Genomic DNA, 22,240 nt, shown 5'->3' on the forward strand with positions numbered 1-22,240 from the left:
ATAAAGGTTTGAAACCAACCAAATGGGCATTTTTATTACAAAAAAAACATTATAACTCGGTGTAGTGTGGGGTGGAAATACTGCTGGAGGGGCTGCGGGACACTTCGACAATGGGAGTGTGGAGAGAGGACTGGGATCGTGGTGGGGAAGGTACAGTTAGAGGTGATGGTGTGGAAAAAGCTAAAGAATGGGTGGACATGTGGGAGGCAGAAGAGGTGGTGGGCGGTGGAGTGGAGGGTTGGGCAGGGACTGTAGGAGCAGATGATGTTGATGGAAAGTTGTATGGGGAAGGAGTTTGGTACGGGGAAGGAGTTTGGTACGGGGAAGGAGTTTGGTACGGGGCAGGTTGCTGGAAGTGGGGAGATGTCTGGTACTGGGGAGGTTGCTGGTACTGGGAAGGTTGCTGGTACTGGTGAGGTTGCTGGTATGTAATAGGAGGGGGAGGATGGAAAGTGGCTGGAGGGGGTGCAGATGTAATAGGAGGGGGAGGATGGAAAGTGGCTGGAGGGGGTGCAGATGTAATAGGAGGGGGAGGATGGAAAGTGGCTGGAGGGGGTGCAGGTGGAGGAACTACAGTGGTGGGAGGTGGAGGTTGGGATGTAACCTGCTGTAGAGCACCGTGGCACGAATGCATTACATGCATCTGCTGGGTAGGAGATAGTGTTGCCATGCGCTCCACAGCAGACCTGAAAAAGGTGTGGTTTGGCGAAGATCTTGCTTCTGAATGCATGGTTTGCAGAAGTGTCTTCACCTCCAGAATGCTGGAGTTGATCTGCTGAAAGCCTGCGGAGATTTGCTCTGACAAGACTTTTAGACAGTTCTGGAAAGATGCATTCAGATGCAAGAACTCTGGCGCATAACTCTTTTCCTGACCCCTCTGCCGCTGCCGCCCAGTACCCGCAGGTGTACTAGAGGTGGCAGGGGCAGAAGGGTGGGGTAAAGGGAAAGCGATCTCCTCACCAGCAGCTTCATGTAATGTAGGCGGCCACGATGCTCCTGTGCTGGTGGATGGGACAGATGGGTCGAATGTGTGGGAAGGCTGGGAAGGTGCAGATGTACCGGGGCGGTCGAAGTGTCCCTCGGTGCCGGTCTCCTCAGGGATCGCCTCAGAAGGGTCCAATCGTGCAGGCTCCCGAGTGCTGCTCACCGTGCTGTGGAATAAAGAGAAAAAAAAACAATTAAAATACTGACATGGTATGGCCCTGGCTGAAAAAAAAAAGTTACATCTAACATTTTTTTTCACATGTGGTGTGTAATATTTACCTTCTAGTGACCATTGTTTCCCGGAGGAACGACAGGGCTTGTGCGTACTTGTACTTGCTCCTGCGTCCTCCAGATCCACTCGGGGACCGCATCTCTTTATTGAACTCCTTCTTGATACGATCCCTCACAGACCGCCACCGATTCACAATTCTGTTCCCTGAAACGAGAAAGGAGTGGTTAGTATACAACATCAGTGTTTCACAAACTCCAGTCCTCATGGTCCCCAGGGGTCATGTTTTCAGGATTTCCATAGTAAATAGAACTCCTGAACACATGATCCGTGGGGACCACGAGGACTGGAGTTCGGGAAACACTGGTTTACATCAAGCAACCGGTACTGTATATACTTACGCTCTTTAATCTGGGCCCGAATATCGAGGTCCTCCCAGCGGCCCACAAGGAGCGAACAGATTTCCTCCCAGAGTCGTCGGGTAACGATAAGGTCAGCGTGGCGGCGGTCAGCCATATTCCAGAGCGGCTCCCTTTCTCTGACGAGATCGATGAGGTGGTCCACATCGAGTCCTCCATCCTCACCGTCAGAGTCGGGAGCACGCTGTGAAGGCTGTTAAAGAAAAAGACAAAAATAACATAATTAGCCTCCACAAAAGAAATGAAATAAAAAGTGCAAAAAAACAAAGCAAAAATATTTATACTTACACGCTGGTGACCGCTGCGTTGCTGTCGCCGACGACCCTGGGAGGCACTGCGAGGACCTCTTGGCCGAGCACCAGATTGGGAAGACTAGAGAAGAAAACAAAAAATGTTATGTCTTTGGATGTAGGCATTTGTTTGCTGTGTGTGGTCTGCAGAACATTGTTTTCTATGTGTTGTGTGTAGTGTGATGTTGTGTTTGATGCAAAAAACTTACCAATTGTGAGCCCACTCCAAGTGTCTGTCCACCCCTTCCTTCTTCTTCTGGGAGCTCCTCTTCATCTTGTGAATCCTGTTTTGAAATAAAAGGCAATGAATAGACATATATTACAGAGATGATGGATTTTGGAAATAAAAACTTACCGTCAAACGCTGACGATGCGAGGGAGGGCTCCCAGAAGATGATGTGCTGTCTTCCTGGTGGCCACACTCCATGCCTGTGGGTGGTGTTCCAGCTGCTGCCATTGCTGCTGCTGCTGCTGCATCTATTGGGCGGCTGTTGAATAAAGAGAAACAAAGGGCCAATGAATATCTTGATATTCAATAGCCCTAGTTTGGAGGAATGGGGGATTTGATAATTACCGTCTCTCATCTGCTGCTGGCCTCCCCTCCTCAGCATGTTCCATTTGCTGCTCCATTTGGGGTGGTGGTGGTGCTGATGGTGCTGCAGTGGTCTCCTGCCTTCTCCTGCTGCGCTTGGTTGCTTTCTTGGGTGGCATGTTGGGTGTGGCTGTGGGTCCCACTGTCTTGCTTTTATATATGTCTTGTGGGCAGAGCTACTGAGCATGCTCAGACCAAAAAAAACCGGATCCGGCCACCGGATCCGGCTTTCGCCGGATCAGGCGCATTGCGGCGCTCATAGGCTTTCATTGTGTGAAACGTTACAGTAGCCGTTTTTTCCAGACGCCGGATCGCGACACATTGCCGGATCCGGCGAAAACCGGATGAAACGCATGGCCATCCGGCGCGATCCGGCGCAAATGCAAGTCAATGGGGGGGAAACCGAATCCGGCATTGCATTTCGCCGGATCCGGTTTCTGTCAAAAGCGCCGGATCGTGCCTGACGGCGAAAACCTGATGTGTGAAAGAGGCCTAAGGGATCTTGCAGAAAAAAAAACTTCTTCTGGTTATATAGTCTACAATGTTGAAAACCATCCCCTTTTATCATATTGTTTCACATTTACTTATGATAAAACAAACCCCATGGCTATACTCACCCATGTTATCGCTGGTGCATCCATGGCTAGCAGTGGACAGGGATCAGCGTTAATTAATCCCAATTTCACAAACCCATTCATTGCCTTAGCAAATCCCTACACAAATAAAAATGCATGGATTGTTACTGAAAGTAGTAAGGATCACCGCTATTTAAATAAAATAACCGTTTTACAATGAATAAATCATGCTTTAAGCTAAAATGTTTGCTGGTACTAAGAATTTTTAAACTGCAGAGAAAAAAAAATAAATATAAAAACCAAAAGGTTCCTCACTATAAAATGCAATCAAAACTGTAGGAAAATTCCAGCGCCTCACTTCAATACTAGGCCTTTAACTTTAGCCTTTTCATCATCATGGGAATTAAATAATAATAGGAGAGATCTCCAATTAGAAATGTAGTATAGTTCTGCAGGAGCCGAGAACAGAGGTCAGAGATGGGCGAACTCCCCCATAGAGGAGGCAGAGAGAGTTTATTACCATGTCTGCCTTCCTGAATACTGTGAATACAGGAGCAGAAGTGCTGCCAGCAATCATGTGAGTGCCAGATGCCAGGAGGGAGCAGCAGCGGCTCCATCGTAGCAAACTCGTATTACCTAGGCAGTGCAGACAGGGGGCTAACTTTGCCTCTAATTCAAGCTCCTATGCCAGCCACAGTTACAGGTAAATTATGCAATAAATGTTGAAATTCATCCCAAAAGATCTTTTATGATCTTACAGGAAAGACAATGTATCAAATAAACTATAAATATGGAAAAAAATAGGCAGAAAGGAAAAACAAAAATTAAAACAAATTTGAAAATAAAAAAGCTGCTGCCAGTTTATAACAAAAAAAAAAACAAAATATACACGTATCCAATACAGAAAAACAATTGGAAAGCATCGCTTAAAAACGGATTTTAGTGGTCCTTGGTGATAATGACAGACATTTCCCTTTTTTTCCTTTAGTCTTTTCCCCAATATTGAGCAATAAAAATAAAAGAAAAAAAGAAAAAAAGAAAAACTAGAATATATTTTATATAAGACCTCACTTATCAAGAAAAAAAAAATATTTGAATATCGAAATGAGAAACATTTTTATGGCTCTTCAAACCTCATGTATAGTGTTGAGCATTCCGATACCGCAAGTATCGGGTATCGGCCGATACTTGCTGTATCGGAATTCCGATACCGACTTCCGATATTTTTTCAATATCGGAAGTCGGCATCGGAATCGGAAGTTCAAAGTTGATTGACAGCCTGACGTCATCATGATGCGCGGTGTGTGCGCATCATGATGCGCCGTCATTTCGGGCCTTCCGGGGGTCTCTGCCGGCCTGCCGGGGGGCTGTGTGGACTGCCCGGGGTCTGTACCGGCCTGCCGGGGGGCTGTACCGGCCTGCCGGGGGGCTGTGTGGACTGCCCGGGGTCTGTACCGGCCTGCCGGGGGGCTGTGCCGGCCTGCCGGGGGGCTGTGCACCCTGTGGGGGTCTGTACCGGCCTGCCGGGGGGCTGTGCCGGCCTGCCGGTGGTCTGTGCACCCTGTGGGGGTCTGTACCGGCCTGCCGGGGGGCTGTGCCGGCCTGCCGGGGGGCTGTGCTGATGTCCGGGGGTCTGTGCAAGCATCGTCCGATGGGACTATAAGTCCCATCTGGCGATGCCTGCTACCATGACAGTGATTGACACATTAGCCAATGATGGGACAGTAGTAGTCCCATCATCCGGCTAATGTGTTAAATGTTAAAAAAAAAAAAAAAAAAAAAAAAAAATACTACATACATACTACATACATACTACATGCATGCTACATACATACCACATATATACTACATACATACTACATGCATGCTACATACATACTACATGCTACATACATACTACATGCATGCTACATACATACTGCATGCTACATACATACCACATATATACTACATACATACTACATGCATGCTACATACATACTACATACATACTACAAACATACTACATGCATGCTACATACATAACACATATATACTACATGCATGCTACATACATACTACATACATACATACCACATACATACTACATACATACTACATGCATGCTACATACATACTACATGCTACATACATACTACATATATACTACATGCATGCTACATACATACTACATGCTACATACATACTACATGCTACATACATACTACATATATACTACATGCATGCTACATACATACTGCATGCTACATACATACTACATACATACCACATATATACTACATACATACTACATGCATGCTACATACATACTACATACATACTACATGCATGCTACATACATAACACATATATACTACATGCATGCTACATACATACTACATGCTACATACATACCACATACATACTACATACATACTACATGCATGCTACATGCTACATACATACTACATATATACTACATGCATGCTACATACATACTACATGCTACATACATACTACATATATACTACATACATACTACATGCATGCTACATACATACCACATACATACTACATACATACTACATGCATGCTACATACATACTGCATGCTACATGCATGCTACATACATACTACATACATACTACATGCTACATACATACCACATATATACTACATACATACTACATACAATACATTCATACAATACATACAGTACATATAACATAGAGTAACATACTTACCAATACTTGTCACATTGTTCCCCGAAGCCATTGTCTTTTACGGAATAAATATTAACATAACAAACCACAAAAATACTCACCCACGATCCGAAGCAGTCCACGAGTGTGTCCCACGACGATCTTGGGTAGAGAACTGCAGCATCAGCTGATGCTGCTGTTCTCTACGGGCTGCAGGAATCCAATGACGGAAGGTAGGTATCCTTCCGCACTGTATTCCTCCGCCACTTAAAAAAAAAAAAAGTCCCTAGTCTCACTTTATGCCATTGCTGCGTGGGAAATGGCATAAAGTGAGACTAGGGACTTTTTTTTTTTTTTTTTTTTTAAGTGGCGGAGGAATACAGTGCGGAAGGATACCTACCTTCCGTCATTGGATTCCTGCAGCCCGTAGAGAGCGGTCGCATCAGCTGATGCTGCAGTTCTCTACCCAAGATCGTCGTGGGACACACTAGTGGACTGCTTCGGATCATGGGTGAGTATTTTTGTGGTTTGTTATGTTAATATTTATTCCGTAAAAGACAATGGCTTCGGGGAACAATGTGACAAGTATTGGTAAGTATGTTACTCTATGTTATATGTACTGTATGTCTATGTATGTATTGTATGAATGTATTGTATGTAGTATGTATGTAGTATATATGTGGTATGTATGTAGCATGTAGTATGTATGTAGTATGTATGTAGCATGCATGTAGCATGCAGTATGTATGTAGCATGCATGTAGTATATATGTAGTATGTATGTAGCATGCATGTAGTATATATGTAGTATGTATGTGGTATGTATGTAGCATGTAGTATGTATGTAGTATGTATGTAGTATCTGTAGCATGCATGTAGTATATATGTAGTATGTATGTAACATGTAGCATGCATGTAGCACGCATGTAGTATGTATGTAGTATGTATGTAGTATGTATGTAGCATGTAGTATGTATGTAGCATGCATGTAGTATATATGTAGTATGTATGTAGCATGCATGTAGTATATATGTAGTATGTATGTAGCATGCATGTAGTATGTATGTAGTATGTATGTGGTATGTATGTAGCATGTAGTATGTATGTATCATGCATGTAGTATGTATGTAGTATGTATGTAGCATGCATGTAGTATATATGTAGTATGTATGTAGCATGTAGTATATATGTAGTATGTATGTAGCATGTAGTATGTATGTAGCATGCATGTAGTATGTATGTAGTATGTAGTATGTATGTGGTATATATGTAGCATGTAGCATGCATGTAGTATGTATGTAGTATATATGTGGTATGTATGTAGCATGTAGTATGTATGTAGCATGCAGTATGTATGTAGCATGCATGTAGTATATATGTAGTATGTATGTAGCATATATGTAGTATGTATGTAGCATGTAGTATGTATGTAGCATGCAGTATGTATGTAGCATGCATGTAGTATATATGTAGCATATATGTAGTATGTATGTAGCATGTAGTATATATGTAGTATGCATGTTGCATGCATGTAGTATATATGTAGTATGTATGTTGCATGTAGTATATATGTAGTATGAATGTAGCATGTATGTAGTATGTAGTATGAATGTAGCATGTATGTAGCATGTAATTTTTTTTTTTTTTTTTTTTTTTTACATTCAACACATTAGCCGGATGATGGGACTACTACTGTCCCATCATTGGCTAATGTGTCAATCACTGTCATGGTAGCAGGCATCGCCCAATGGGACTTGTAGTCCCATCGGACGATGCCTGCACAGACCCCCGAAGCCTGCACAGACCCCCGGCAGGCCGGCACAGACCCCCGGCAGGCCGGCACAGCCCACCGGAGCCTGCACAGACCACCGGCAGGCCGGCACAGCCCCCCGGCAGGCCGGCACAGCCCCCCGGAGCCTGCACAGCCCCCCCGGCAGGCCGGCACAGCCCCCCGGCAGGCCGGCACAGACCACCGGAGCCTGCACAGACCCCCTGGCAGGCCGGCACAGCCCCCCCGAAAGGCCCGTACAGACCCCAGAGAGGCTGTACAAGGCAAAAACAGGGTTTTTCTTATTCCGATACCGGAAGTCCCATAGACTTGAATGGGACTTCCGGAATCGGCGATACCGATACTTTTTTTTTTTAAGATCGGCCGATCCATTCCGATCCGATACTTTGAAGTATCGGACGGTATCGCTCAACTCTACTCATGTACGAAAAAGAGGAGGATATCTGGTCACGAATGAGGAAGAATGGCCATCCTTGAAGTGGTTAATGTGATCTTGTGTTCCTCTAATGTTATCAGTCAGAGTTTCTCTGTATAACCTTACAGACTCGTCCTATGAACTTGATCATATGGGGAAACACATTTCATCTATTCGTGGCTCGTTATAGCTGTCAGTGATAGCTTCTATTTAGTGTTCAAGCCCTTTACCAGCCAGAACGTACCTTGTACCGGAGAGTCCCTCTCATGAGGGTATGAGCTGACTGGATCCCATAGGGTTCAGCATACTTTGTACTATCCCGGTTAGAGAAGCCTTCTAGATTCAAGCCTGGAAACCAGTCCATTTCTGTGACGGACTCAAGCAGCGAGCCCCCAGGAGCAATATTAACAACCTATGAAGACGAATTAAGAGGTTGAAAAGGTGGAGAATTACACTAAAGATTGGTATTTTTGCATGGACATGGTTAAAATAATGTGAATTATTGCAGATTTTTTTTTCTCAATTTACGGTATAACCGCTTAACTCTTTCATTGGTGGAAATGTATGTTCAGTAATTACTCAGCCATAATATTCTTTATTTTTTAACATTGAACTGCTTGGTTTTTGCAAGAATTGTAGATTTTTAGGCATTTTGTGATACACAAAAGATATTGTTTAATGTCTACTTTTATTGTTGAAAGAAAGCAAATCGCTGTGTTATATGTTAGTGTGGAGACATCAAATATGTATTTTACTGTCCTTCCAATGGTTATTTAATAAAAGTGTTGAAAAAAGTGTGCTTATTGTGTTGTATGCATTGGTTTCTAACTATAATGAATTTGCATCTTTTTATATACTGGTAAACCATAGCTGTGCGCAGTATTATGATAGCAGTGCGGCCTGCGGCTTTCTGAGATTACTGAAGCTAAAAAAAGGGGGGGGGGGATTTGAGGGCCCATCACGCATGTCAGAGAAGAAGTGTCAGTCCCCAAAGTCCTGTGTAGGATAGAACTGCACTGCAGTGTCCTAAATAAGAGGGATGAAAATGCATGATAGACAACAAAGCGCATTCCCTTCGCCTCGAAGTCCCAGCATTTTCCCAGATATTAAAGCTGATCATGACCTTAAACATAACTAGTGATCAGCGAGTGTGCTCGGAAAATGCTTATGTACTAACTAAAGAGTATCTTTTGCGTGCTTGAATACTATGTTGGAGTCGCCATGGCTGCATGTCTCGCGGCTGTAAGACAGACAATCCCTGCATGTGTTTCGGCTAACAAACAGGCAATCCCCACGTGTTGCAGCTGTCGAACAGCCACGAGACATACAGCCGCGGGGGCTCGAACATAGAATTCAAGCACGCCGAACACACACTCACTCATCACTACATATAACCCCTTTGACAGTGCACTAGAGTGATCTAGCTTTCTAGTGTATAAACATACAGACTCTGAAAGCTGCAGCCCCCTGACATGATGCACTTTTTTTCTGCATCATACCAGAAACGAAAAGGGAGATTGTCCCTGGACATCTGACCTGATCTAATGCCTCGCATGGTCGATTAAGCTAAGTGCGCTATGGTTTAACTTTACTCCTGATGAACCATGGAAGAGTGGAAAAGCTTTGAGTTGTAATGATACCTGGAGTTGTATCTGCTTGTCCTATTGTGTTCCCTTGAGCAGTATAATAGCTGGGAATATCATATCTTGTGTGGTTTTGGTCATTTGACTTTATGAATTCATAAATGGCTATTTGGGGATTTATTAAGTGGTTGGGGATATCACCTGGCTTTATTGAGGGGTACTCCTGTTATTTGCTAGAATAGATCTCTATTATTTGATATCCTCCATCGTACATCATATGAGTTCACAATTGAGGGTTAAACGTTCTAAGACACAAAGAGGCTTGAGGTTTTCTATATTGCAGTATCATCAAGAGTTAATATGACATGGCTGTCTATCTATAGAGTTCTCTATAGACTCCTTTCTTTCTCACAGAAACCTATTAGGGATTGTTAAACCTCTATTTATATGGTCCCAGGAGGCTATCCTATGTTTTTTGAGAACAACCTTGATTTGGAAGATTAATCTCTATTGTTGGGAGCTATATCATTGGCACTTGCTATTATCTAGATATTAGTATAGAAAGAGATCTGCCCAGAGTAGTCACTAGAATCTCAAGACTAAGAAGAACTGTGTAGAAAGGAGTTTATATAGATTTAGCACAAATGACTATTAAGAATCTAACATTGATGTACCTGATTCCATCTATGTGAAAAATCACCTAGATACCCCTTATACTTTCTCACCTACTTGTTCATACCTTTTCCACATCCCTGTCATCAAACCCTATAGGGTGAGCAGGGAGAGCCGCTGATGAGCAGGGGGGCGCCACTGCACAGGTTATAGGGCTCCAACCTCCACTGGTAGGTAGTGGCAAGTAGGTCAGTGTAGGGGCAGGCACTCCTCTACGGTGCTCTCTTTTTTGTTGTTGGTGGTATGGTGCATTATTGATATAGTGATAAGTTATTTAGTGATTTTTTTAATATGGTATAATAAATTTTGTTGATTTTAAGATTTTTTGTAAAAGGTTTTCTCGGTGAATTGGTTATACAAGTTCCCTTTACAACAGTATTTCCAGACTGTGAATTATTTTGTAAGCCCCTAACATATCAGCGGTAAAGACTGCGTGCACATTCCGATTCCAGCGGCACAAGGATCTAGTCCAATGTAAAGCAGCAAACAATAGAAGCCCTACTTCATAAGCAACAATTTGGATCTGGAGTTCCAACTAAAGGCCAATTTCACACTTGGAAATTCGGAAGACCTGGCATGACCACGGAGTCTCTTAATCGGAGCTGGATAAAACCAGTAACTCAGGTTAGGAGACCCGCCAGGTCTTCCCATGCCAGGTCTTCCCATGTGTACTGAAGAAAACAAACCTGTACATGTCGTTATGGATTCACACATATAGGGGGTAAAAGAGAGGTCTTTGCACCATTATGGGTCACTCTTACAACTTTGTGTAAAACAATACCATGGGAAGTCCTTGAGGCCTTGTATGAACAGGATTGTACCACTCAAACCTTCTAATGCTCAATAAGATCTACTCCAATATTGTCTATGCATTTCCAAAAATGACGGCAAATCAAAAAATAATATTGTATATTTCATAAAATGTTATATATTAAAAATGGCATTGCACTAACCTTTCCATTCTTTAAATATGTGGCAGGTTGTATTGTGTTTAGGAGAACACCCAGAGGGCTCCAGCTGAACTTATATCTCAGTGGATTGTCTGAACATTCAGGGGCTGGAAGACCTCCACAAAAAGAAATGTAGGATTCCACCTGCAGAAAACAAAAAATTATTACCAAGGACAGCAGATATCACACAACCCTTGTTCAGGGGTGTTTCAGTACACCTTGCAAGAAGGAGCTTTGGGGAAGTACTGCCTTTGTATTCTTAGTCATCTTAAATTCATGGCACCAACATATTCTGCAGCCCTTTACATATATTGTCACCACTGCCCCATTGGGGATCGCAATCTAAATGTCTTTGGAGTGTGGGGTGAAACCGCAGTACCCGGAGGAAACCTACACTAATGCGAGGAGAACATACAAACTCATAGGAGAAAAAGAAGCCAAGAAGCTTACTCAATGAAACAGACAGTCTTGCAAGTGCCACTTAGGAGAGGTATCTACTCAACAAATCAATGTCCAACAATAACAAGCATTGCATTATTTCACAGGGCTCACTAAAGGGGTGAATCTTAACTTGTAGGCCGGCTAGCTCTCCTAGAAAGCACGTTCTGCAAGACACCTTATATGCATAATAATTAGGATACATTTCTTAATGTCTCTGTTCATTTGGGGCTTTAATTTAAGCAAAAGGAACATTGGGAAACAATTTTCTGATTTACTAATATATCATTATTTTAAAGTTTAGCATGGGAATCTTCTTGATACTGAATAAGCTCAAAAAGAAACCCATCAGTTATGTAGCAACCTCTTCATTAGTACCTTTGCTCCGACATCTTTAGCTTTATCAAAGCATTCCATAGCCAACATGTGGTCAAGACCTGGATCCAAACCCATTTCACCGACAATTGTGATCCCAGCATCTTCCACGCTGCAAAGAAATACAGACACATAAGTGGCCACGTGTCCTGCCGCGTGGCTGTAGCCGCTTCTATGCAGTTACATACAGCATTATACCACATCACGAAACAAGTTACCAGGAATTATGAACAATGTATGTACGGTTATGTCTGCGTGATATTATATACGTTCCAGGGTTATTATTGTCAAAGCAAAATACATCATTCATGCTGTTACCGAACTAAGCAGCATCAGAAGACCCTGAAACGCTTCAAAACTGGAGACTAAGCCACTGTCAAGCCAAACGATAAAATGGCTATAAAAGGAACCGAGTAGACTGGTTAAATGGAATCTGTCAGCAGGATTTTGCTACACCAGCTAAGAGCGATAAGATATAGGGGCAGAGACCCTGATCCTAGAGGTTTATCTTTTACTGGGCTGCTTGCTGCAGTTTAGATAAAATCAATTTTTTTTTTTATCAGCTGCAGATCTAGCAGTGCTCTGAATGCTGAGCTCTGTATAACCCTGCTCACATCAACATCACTGATTGGAAGCTTTCTGTGTATAGGCAGAAAGCTGCCAATCAGTGGTGAAGATGGGGTTATACAGAGCTCATGAATATGGTAGCAGGTTTGCTAGTACTCTATCACCATTTTATTAGCAGCAGATTATCAAAACTACATCAAGTAGCCCATTATCCTGAGCTCTGATTAGGTAGCAAAAATCCTCGTCAATGTATCAATATAGCACAGGAATGGGTGAGACAATAAAATCCATGAGTAGCAGACTACTATGCCAGAGAAAAAAAAAAAGTGCAGTAAGCGCTGTTCTAGGCTACTTACCTGCTGACGAGGTAAGCAACGCAAGGAAAGCAGAATGTGAGAAAAATGTTTAAGTGATAAAATCAATGCTAAGACAGTCAAAATGAAGAACGTTACTTTTTTAAAGTATAAGATGGTCCACATAAAATCATACTCCAAATCCTGAAAAGGCGAATCTTGTAGAACAGTCATGTCTATGTACACTGCATGGACGATCGGGGGGACCATTTACAAATGTTTGATTAATGATACAAAAGGTTGTAGATCACAAACTGCCGGATATTATACCTTTGCTGGAGTTCTTTCATCGACGGCGTTAGGTAACTGGCAGTCACCAGGTTCACCTTATTCTTGATGCATTTCTTGGCCACTAATGGATGCGCAGAGTAGGGCAGTAAACTGAAAAAGGCAAAAACAGACAATTGACAAGAATATGGAGGTATTGCATTGTGGAATAGGAGCACATTTACATTTAGATGCCACCAAACTTATAAAATCATATCAACACATGGGTTGTTTGATGACTTTTTTAGCAATGGAAACTAACAAAGAGATGACAACTATTACTAATGAAATGAGCACATTTCTGCACATAGCAGCACACCCAGCTCATAGGATCGGCAAAAATCAGCTGATTCCATTTCTGCAATCTTTGAAATAATGGAGTAACAAACGCCAAGACTGTAGGATTTATTTCTGTAGCGGTGTATATATGTTTACTACCGAATCCAAAAGTTGGCACAGTTAATGTGGCATCAGAACACTGTGATTTTCTTTAGCTTGTCAATTTATGCCTTCAAACCACCATGTTTTCTTTTTTTTTGCTGTTGACATATACAACCCCTGGCAAAAATTATGGAATCCCCGGCCTTGGACGATGTTCATTCAGTTGTTTAATTTTGTAGAAAAAAAGCAGATCACGGACATGGCACAAAACTAAAGTCATTTCAAATGGCAACTTTATGGCTTTAAGAAACACTAAAAGAAACCAAGAACAAAAAATGTGGTAGTCCGTAATGGTTACCTTTTTAACCAAGTATAGGGAAAAAATTATGGAATCACTCAATTCTGAGGGAAAAAATTATGGAATCACTCAATTCTGAGGGAAAAAATTATGGAATCATGAAAAACAAACCAACAAAAAAACACTCCAACACATCACTAGTTTTTTGTTGCACCACCTCTGGCTTTTATAACAGCTTGCAGTCTCTGAGGCATGGACTTAATGAGTGTCAAACAGTACTCAATCTGGCTCCAACTTTCTCTGATTGCTGTTGCCAGATCAGCTTTGCAGGTTGGAGCCTTCTCATGGACCATTTTCTTTGCTCTTGTTATCTGCACATCAAAAACATTTCTAGAATTCGACCTTTTCTTACCTTTGACTCCGCAAAAACTCTTACTGTTTCTCTTATTCATTCTCGTCTATTGTAACTCTCTTCTAATCAGTCTCCCTCTTACCAAACTCTCCCCTCTCCAATCTGTCTTGAATGCTGCAGCCAGGATCATATTCCTCACCAATCGTTACACCGATGCCTCTACCTTGTGCCAGTCATTACACTGGCTACCCATCCACTCCAGAATCCAGTACAAACTTATTACCCTCACCCACAAAGCTCTTCATGGCTCAGCACCACCCTACATCTCTTCCCTTGTTTCAGTATACTACCCTACCCTACTGATGACCTGAGGTTAGCATCCTCAATAATCAGAACCTCCCACTCCCGTCTCCAAGACTATACACATGCTGCGCCAATTCTTTGGAATGCACTTCCCAGGTCAATACGATTAGTCCCCAATCCCCACAATTTTAAGCGTGCCCTGAAAACACATTTATTCAGACTGGCCTACCGCCTCAACACATTAACCTAACTATCCCTGTGTGGCACAGCCAAAAGTTTTTACCATAACCAGGTTCCCCGCATCATGTTCCCACATGCTTTATGCATCCATTAGCCCTCTGTGTCTGTACTGTTACACACTTAACATTATGGCTGGTCCATACAATCAGGGCAATTGTTACCACCCACCTTTCGTGTCTACCTTTTTTTCCTCCTAGATTGTAAGCTTGCAAGCAGGGCCCTCATTCCTCTTGGTATCTGTTATGATCTATGTGATTATTGTTATGCTGTAATGTCTAACGTCTGTACATGTCCCCTGTGAAATGTAAAGTGCTGCGGAATATGTCGGCGCTATAGAAATAAAAATTCTCCTTCTTCTTCAACTTCCACCAAAGGTTTTCAATTGGATTGAGATCCGGACTACTTGCAGGCCATGACATTGACGTTATGCGTCTTTTCTCAAGGAATGCTTTCACTGTTTTTGCTCTATGGCAGGATGCATTATCATCTTGAAAAATGATTTCACCATCCCCAAACAGCCTTTCAATTGATGGGATAAGAAAAGTGTCCAAAATATCAACATAAACTTGTGCATTTATTGAAGATGTAATGACAGCCATCTCCCCAGTGCCTTTACCTGACATGCAGCCCCATATCATCAATGACTGTGGAAATTTGCATGTTCTCTTCAGGCAGTCATGTTTATAAATCTCATTGGAATGGCACCAAACAAGTTCCAGCATCATCTCCTTGCCCAATGCAGATTTGCGATTCATCATTGAATATGACTTTCAGCCAGTCATCCACAATCCATGATTGCTTTTCCTTAGCCCATTGTAGCCTTGTTTTTTCCTGTTTAGGTGTTAATGATGGCTTTTGTTTAGCTTTTCTGTATGTAAATCCCATTTCCTTTAGGCGGTTTCTTACAGTTCGGTCACAGACGTAGACTCCAGTTTCCTCCCATTCATTCCTCATTTGCTTTGTTGTGCATTTCCTGTTTTGTAGACATATTGCTTTAAGTTTCCGGTCTTAACGCTTTGATGTCTTCCTTGGTCTACCATTATGTTTGCAATTATGAATGGGTCACCGAGGAGGATGGCCGGAACAGGCTAAGCCACCAGGGAGGTTGGTAATTAAACGGACTGCAGACCCCTGATCATATCAACACAACTAGCAGTAGCCGTGGAGCGTTCCTACGATGCCCTAGACACCTCGGCACAGCCAGAGAACTAACTAAGCCTAAAGCCAGAAAGGTGAAATCTAAACTGCCCCGCAGCAGATCTCCAAAGGAATAGACAGCCCCCAAACATATATTGTTGGTGAGACAAGATGAGACACAAACACAGGCAGAGAACAGACTGAGCAAACGGTGGGGCCCAAGCTGTCTAGACAGGACAGAAAAGATACTGTCTGCAATCACGCACAAAACCCTAAAAAAAAATCCAACACATCTGAAATACAAAAAACCTGAGGCCACACGACCTCACCCCCTCTCTAGATCAGCACTCTGGTATGAACTGGAAGCAACGCAAAAGATACTAACATTACAGGGGACTGAACAAACTGACAAGCTGTAACACATGACGGGGCCCATCCAGCAGGGAGTACGCTGAACCCTAGCAACAAAGCCGAAAGCAAAAAAAAGGCACAACCAGATTAGATGCAAAGGATTAGCAAAGAATCACTTAACTGAACCATGCAGATCAGGCAAGAGACAAAAGAACTCCAAATGAACAAGGAGGAAATCCTCAACCACCAAGGGAAGCCTGCTCAATCATATGCTCCCAGCCAGTAATCCCAGATTCCCAATTATCGTCATCAGGTGGCAAACTTCCATCAACCAGGCCAGCTTCACTACTCCCAGTAACCACCAGAGGGAGCTCCGGCTCAAAAGTCCAAGCAAGGGAATTCACAACAGTTTGCCTTTAACAACCTTCCCATGTTGTTTGTATCTGGTCCAGATTTTAGACACAGCTGACTGTGAACAACCAACATCTTTTGTAACATTGCGTGATGATTTAGGGTACCGTTACACGTAGCGACGCACCAACGATACAATCTGGCTAAGATCATTTGTGCATCGCTAGTAAGCAGTCATACAGGCCAATCTTCATAACGACGCATCAGCGATGTCACTAACGACCACGGCGATCGTTGGTACCGTGTCACACACTGTCTATAATAGCGATTCAGACTTTGAATAGGCGTCCTTCAGCACTATCTATATGAGTTCGGAGTCGCCAACTAGGTCGCGCGTCGTTGATAAGGGGCGTCAAACAGAGCGATGCATGCTGGTCAGCGTGACGCCAGCGATCAAAAAATGATCCTGAACGTTCACGCATGATCAGCGACACCGCAGCAGGGAGCCGGTCGTTTCGGCGTGTCACACTTAGCGAGATCGCTAGCGATGTCGCTGTTGCGTCACAAAATCGTTGTCGCTTCAGCGATATCGCTAGCCATCTCGCCGTGTGTAACGGGGGGCTTTACTCTCTTTTAAGAGTTTGATAATCCTCTCCTTTGTTTCAATTGACATCTCTCATGTTGGAGCCATGATTCATGTCAGTCCACTTGGTGCAACAGCTCTCCAAGGTGTGCTCACTCCTTTTTAGGTGCAGACTAACGAGCAGATCTAATTTGATGCCTGGTTAGTTTTGGGAATGATAATTTACAGGGTGACACCATAATTTATTCCTCAGAATTTAATGATTCCATAATTTTTCCCCTGTGTTTGGTTTAAAAAAAAGTTACCATTACTGACTATCATATTTTTTGTTCTTGATTTCTTTTAGTGTTTCTTAAAGCCAGAAATTTGCCATTTGAATGGACTTTAGTTTTGTGCCATGTCTGTGATCTGCTTTTTTTCTACATAATTAAACAACTGAATGAACATCCTCCAAGGCCGGTGATTCCATAATTTTTGCCAGGAGTTGAAGTAGAGTACGAGAACTATTTTTTTTTTGTAATGATACAATTTTGGAACATATATAGATATAGTAAAAACAAAATTAAAACACTTGCTTTGGGTTAAAGTGAAAAAAATACAAAGAATTCTTCAATTTATTAGGCTTTGTTTTTATGGCACTCACTTTGTGGTATAAATGAAACCTTATTCGATACGAGCAATACTAACATTATTACTTTGTTTTTGTGTTGAAGTGCGCCGTGTTTGGATTTTTTTCTCTTTTTGTTTTTGCAACATGAGATGACGTTTGCTTTGACATCATTTAGGATGCATATAACTTTTTGACTGGTGTCATCTCTTTTCCTGGTCTTAACAGCAGAGCGTTAGCCGTTACATACAGCTGACTGAATCAGTTTATTAAACCGCTTTTCCATAGCCAAAAGTCGTTTGCTATTGGTATTCTGTGGAGGGACACAGTGTAGCCACTGCACAGAATCACAAGGTGGAGGTGATGCACATGGTGCGAACAAGTTTCTAGCTTTAAGATACTAACTTGAAGGAGATATTATTTATGGCCAAAAAATGTGGACACCAGACCAATTCACCAGTAGAAGCTTTCTGGTCATCCAAGCCTGGTAGTGCATGGTCTACCGCCATGGGGATGAACTGTGACTCTTCCTCCACACAATCACAGATCCAAAGTTTCACAAAGGACTTGTGACAAATGTGATACAGTACAACATTAAGAGTTCCTGAACTCTATAGTATGCTCCACATCACTAAAAAGAGAGATCCCATGGCTGTGTGCCTGATTGTATGCACCCGTTTAGCCAAAACATCTGAGCTCAATAGTTTGGGGTGGGACCTACCATACTTTTGGCCATATAGTGCACCTGAAAAGCAGAAAACTTATATATTGTTGAGAAAGTGAAAATGGCTACAGTAACCTGACAACAAGTTGATGTTTCTTCACTAGCGAGGACAATTTCTCTTCACTCTTGAAGACGTCCAACTCCATGGGGGTTGTGTTGTTGTACTTCTTTGATAAATGATCCACTTGATCTTTAATCATGGACACTGGAAAAACAAATATTACCTCAAGCACTTCAATGTAACAGTCCAAGAATACTTTAGTGGATGCAAATACATGGCCTAAAAATCATCCATACTTAGTATGTTATTAGCCAGATTTATTACTAAATAGGCCAATTTATAGAGAATATCTGCCAATTTGTGAAAAAATGCACACATTACTAAGATATAACCTTTTTAAAGATTTGTTACGTTTTAATTTTTTCTTCATATTATTGAAGCCATGAATGCTCTTGGTTCAGCTGTAAGTCCACAGGACACTCCTGCTCATAAGATGGCTGTAGATGGATGGTTATGTGACCAGAGTCTTCAGCGCAGGCGCAATGTTTTTCTATGGGGGAAGACGGAGTAAATTTCCAACAGTGCAAGGGCTAGCAGGCTCAGTATTGTGAGAAGGATGAGTGATTAGTCCAACACATGCCCTTACATCTATAGCCATTTTAAGCATGGGAGGGCCCAGTAGATCTGCCAAAGGGGATGAGGCTTCAATTCGATGGAGCTGGGGTCAAATTTAGTCATACGTAAAACTGATAATGCACACTGAGAATATCTTCATCTAAATGATGATATAAAATAATCCGTCCTTTAAGAAAATAGTCCATCATGTCTTGCATCACCTGTTATATTCCACCAAATCCGCCTGATCAGAACAAGAGCCAAGAGACCGCAACTTTCATCAATTTATAAAGTAAAATTACTCCATCTATAAAGTGGAGTGGCACCCTGTTCACACCTGTAATTTTCAATTTCAGTTTTCTTCTATGATCAAAAAGATCTATTGCATAAAAGATGTAAAGACAGTAGACTCCAAAACCAGAATGCGGCCGATCTGGTAACTGTTTCTTAAAGGGGTATTCCTATCTCGAAGATCTTATCCCAAAATGTAGTAGGTGTAATAATAGCAATATGAGCAAATACTTCCAAATGTAGTGTAGTTCTCCTGATAACTATGAATATATGAGTAGTTGTAACCATGGATACCTAAGCTACTACAATGGTCTGCACATGATGCAAGAGACATAGAAACATAGTATAGTTCTCTGGATAACCTGTGTCTCTTACGTCATGTGCAGGCCATTGTAGTAGCTTTGCTATCCATGCTTACGACCACTCATAGAGTGACAGTTAGTTAATTGCTAGTGGTCATAACCATAGATACTTGCTGCAATGGCCTGCACATGAGATCAGAGACATATGTTATCAAGAAATCTATACTACATTTCTAATTGGAGGTATTTGGTAATATTATTATTACACCTACTATATATTGGGATAGGACTTTGGAAATGGGAATATCCCTTTAAGGCCTGGATCACATTTCCGTTTTTTCAAATCCGTCTAAATCCGTTGGTTTCCGTTAAAAAACGGATCCGCCATTTTTTTGCAGGATCTGTTTTTTGTGTCCCATAGACTTTCATTAGCGGTTACCGCGGATCCGTCAAAAAACTGATCCGTTTTTTTTAAAAAAAACGGATCCGTTTGCATCCGTTTCCGTCAAAAACGGAAACGGATCCGTTTGGCGGACACAAAAAACGGATGTGTGAAACAGGCCTTAAACGCAAAATTAGCAATAAAAACATTAAAAGGTCTTGTCAAACATGGTCTGAATGTTTTTTAGCTCCCAGAAATAAGATTCTTCAGGGTGCCATGATGCAAGGACCCCCAGCAATCAGCGGTGATCTGTGGAGTAACTGCAGGAAAGTTTGCATTTCCTTTGCAATGTGGCACCAGTGCAACCTAAAAATAACAAGGTGCCCATACAACTGATTTTTAGCTTCGCTTTTCTGTATGTTCTAGCCATATACAAATTGTAAAGTGTTGCTCAAAAAGTAGAACTATCCCTTACCTATTTTATCATGGATTAGTAGATAAGACCAAGATGTCAAAATGTTGACAAGAGTTATTACCTGCAGTAATTTCAACATTAGGATCTCTTGTAAGATAACTTATGACGGGTTCTGAAACATAACCAGATCCAAGCACCAGAATCCTCTTCTTCGATCCCACAGTCAATAACTGGGCATACTCTCTGGGAATTAAACAAAACCTTATTAAGACTTGTGGACAAAAAATAAATAAATTAGAAGACATATTAATCTACGTGACCCCAATTAAAATTAAGCCATCGAAAACATTGATCAGCCATAGCATTGAAACCACTTTTAGGTAAAGGGATGTGACACTTGAGGAAGTAAACAACCAGTTCTTTAGGCCAAATTCACACGTTCAGTATTTGGTCAGTATTTTACCTCAGTATGTGTAAACCAAAACCAGGAGTGGGTGATATATACAGAAGTGGTGACGTGTTCCTATTATACTTTTCCTCTGTTTGTTCCACTCCTGGTTTTGGCTTACAAATACGGAGGTAAAATACTGAACGTGTGAACGTGGCCTTAAGACCCCGTCACACTAAACGATGCACCAGCGATCCCAACAACGATACGACCCTGTCAGGATCGCTGGTGCCTCGCTACATGATCGCTAGTGACCTGTCAAACAGGCAGCCTCATCAGCGATCAGGACCAGCAAGAACGCTGGTATCCAAGTTAAATATCGGGTAACTAAGCGCACACCATCACGTAGTAACCCGCTGTGTACCTTAGATACCTGCATGCTGGCGCTGGTATCTAAGGTACACAGCGGGTAACTAAGCGCGCACGTCACTTAGTTACCCGCTGTGTACCTTGGTTACCAGCTCCCTGCGCGAGCACGCAGGTATCTAAGGTACACAGCGGGTAACTAAGTGATGGCGCGTGCTTAGTTACCCGATATTTACCTTAGATACCAGCTCCCAGCGTCTGCTTACAGCACTGGGAGCTCGCTGATCGTTGCTCTCCCGCTGCCACACGATGCGTGCTGGCCAGCGGGAGACTATTTATAAAAAAAAACGGCCCAAGACATTCGTGCACGATCAGCGATACCCGGCGAGGGGGCAGGTCACTGATGCGTGTCACACACAGCGAGATCGCTGGCGAGATCGCTGATGCATCACAAAATCAGCGATCTCGCTGTGTGTGACGGAGCCTTTAGACTGATTTCTTGGAAGAAGGACAAGGGACAAAAGTAAGATGTGAGTGACTGTAACAAGAGCTAAATTGTGTTCTAAAAATATTCCCCTACTGATTCCTGCTGCCATCCTCTTTCTTGCATACAGACATGTGACCGCTGCAAACAATCACCAGTAGCATACACCTTCTGAAGAAAAGGAGCCATAGAAATCAGTGATGTACCTGATGGATCATTAAGGTAAGAAGCCTCATTTTTGTATTTGTTCTCAGCAATAGGTGTTTTGTGATAATACATAGGTGTTCCCTGCAGTCTAGATAAATCCTACCCCCCCCGACGTGTGTCAGGTGACTGGCTGAAGACAATGGTCGCGAGGGTGACGGCTTCTCTTTAAATAACAAAGACCTTGTTGTACAAATCATACTTCTTATAACTAAATATCATTCAAGAAACTGCATTGATCTTTAGTTATAGCGCTATATTTTATTTTACTCACATGTACAGCGCCA

At 42.3% G+C, this 22,240-nt stretch overlaps 1 protein-coding gene across 2 annotated transcripts in view; it reads right to left on the bottom strand.

Moving 5' to 3' along the window:
* The window catches only part of AASS (aminoadipate-semialdehyde synthase), a 99,999-nt gene that overhangs the window by 13,928 nt on the left and 63,831 nt on the right, over positions 1-22,240 (bottom strand). For both annotated transcript variants that reach the window (XM_073573385.1, XM_073573386.1), the window contains exons 14-20: positions 20,633-20,754; positions 18,581-18,710; positions 13,182-13,292; positions 11,995-12,103; positions 11,182-11,322; positions 8,218-8,385; positions 3,132-3,227 (exon numbers count right to left, since the gene is read on the bottom strand). In XM_073573385.1, coding sequence (XP_073429486.1) covers positions 3,132-3,227; positions 8,218-8,385; positions 11,182-11,322; positions 11,995-12,103; positions 13,182-13,292; positions 18,581-18,710; positions 20,633-20,754 — 877 coding nt within the window. The remainder of the gene's footprint in view (positions 1-3,131; positions 3,228-8,217; positions 8,386-11,181; positions 11,323-11,994; positions 12,104-13,181; positions 13,293-18,580; positions 18,711-20,632; positions 20,755-22,240) is intronic.

This window comes from Dendrobates tinctorius, unplaced genomic scaffold (genome assembly GCF_039654945.1).
Source record: "Dendrobates tinctorius isolate UK_male_01 unplaced genomic scaffold, ASM3965494v1 ptg000035l, whole genome shotgun sequence".
Classification (NCBI taxonomy): domain Eukaryota; kingdom Metazoa; phylum Chordata; class Amphibia; order Anura; family Dendrobatidae; genus Dendrobates; species Dendrobates tinctorius.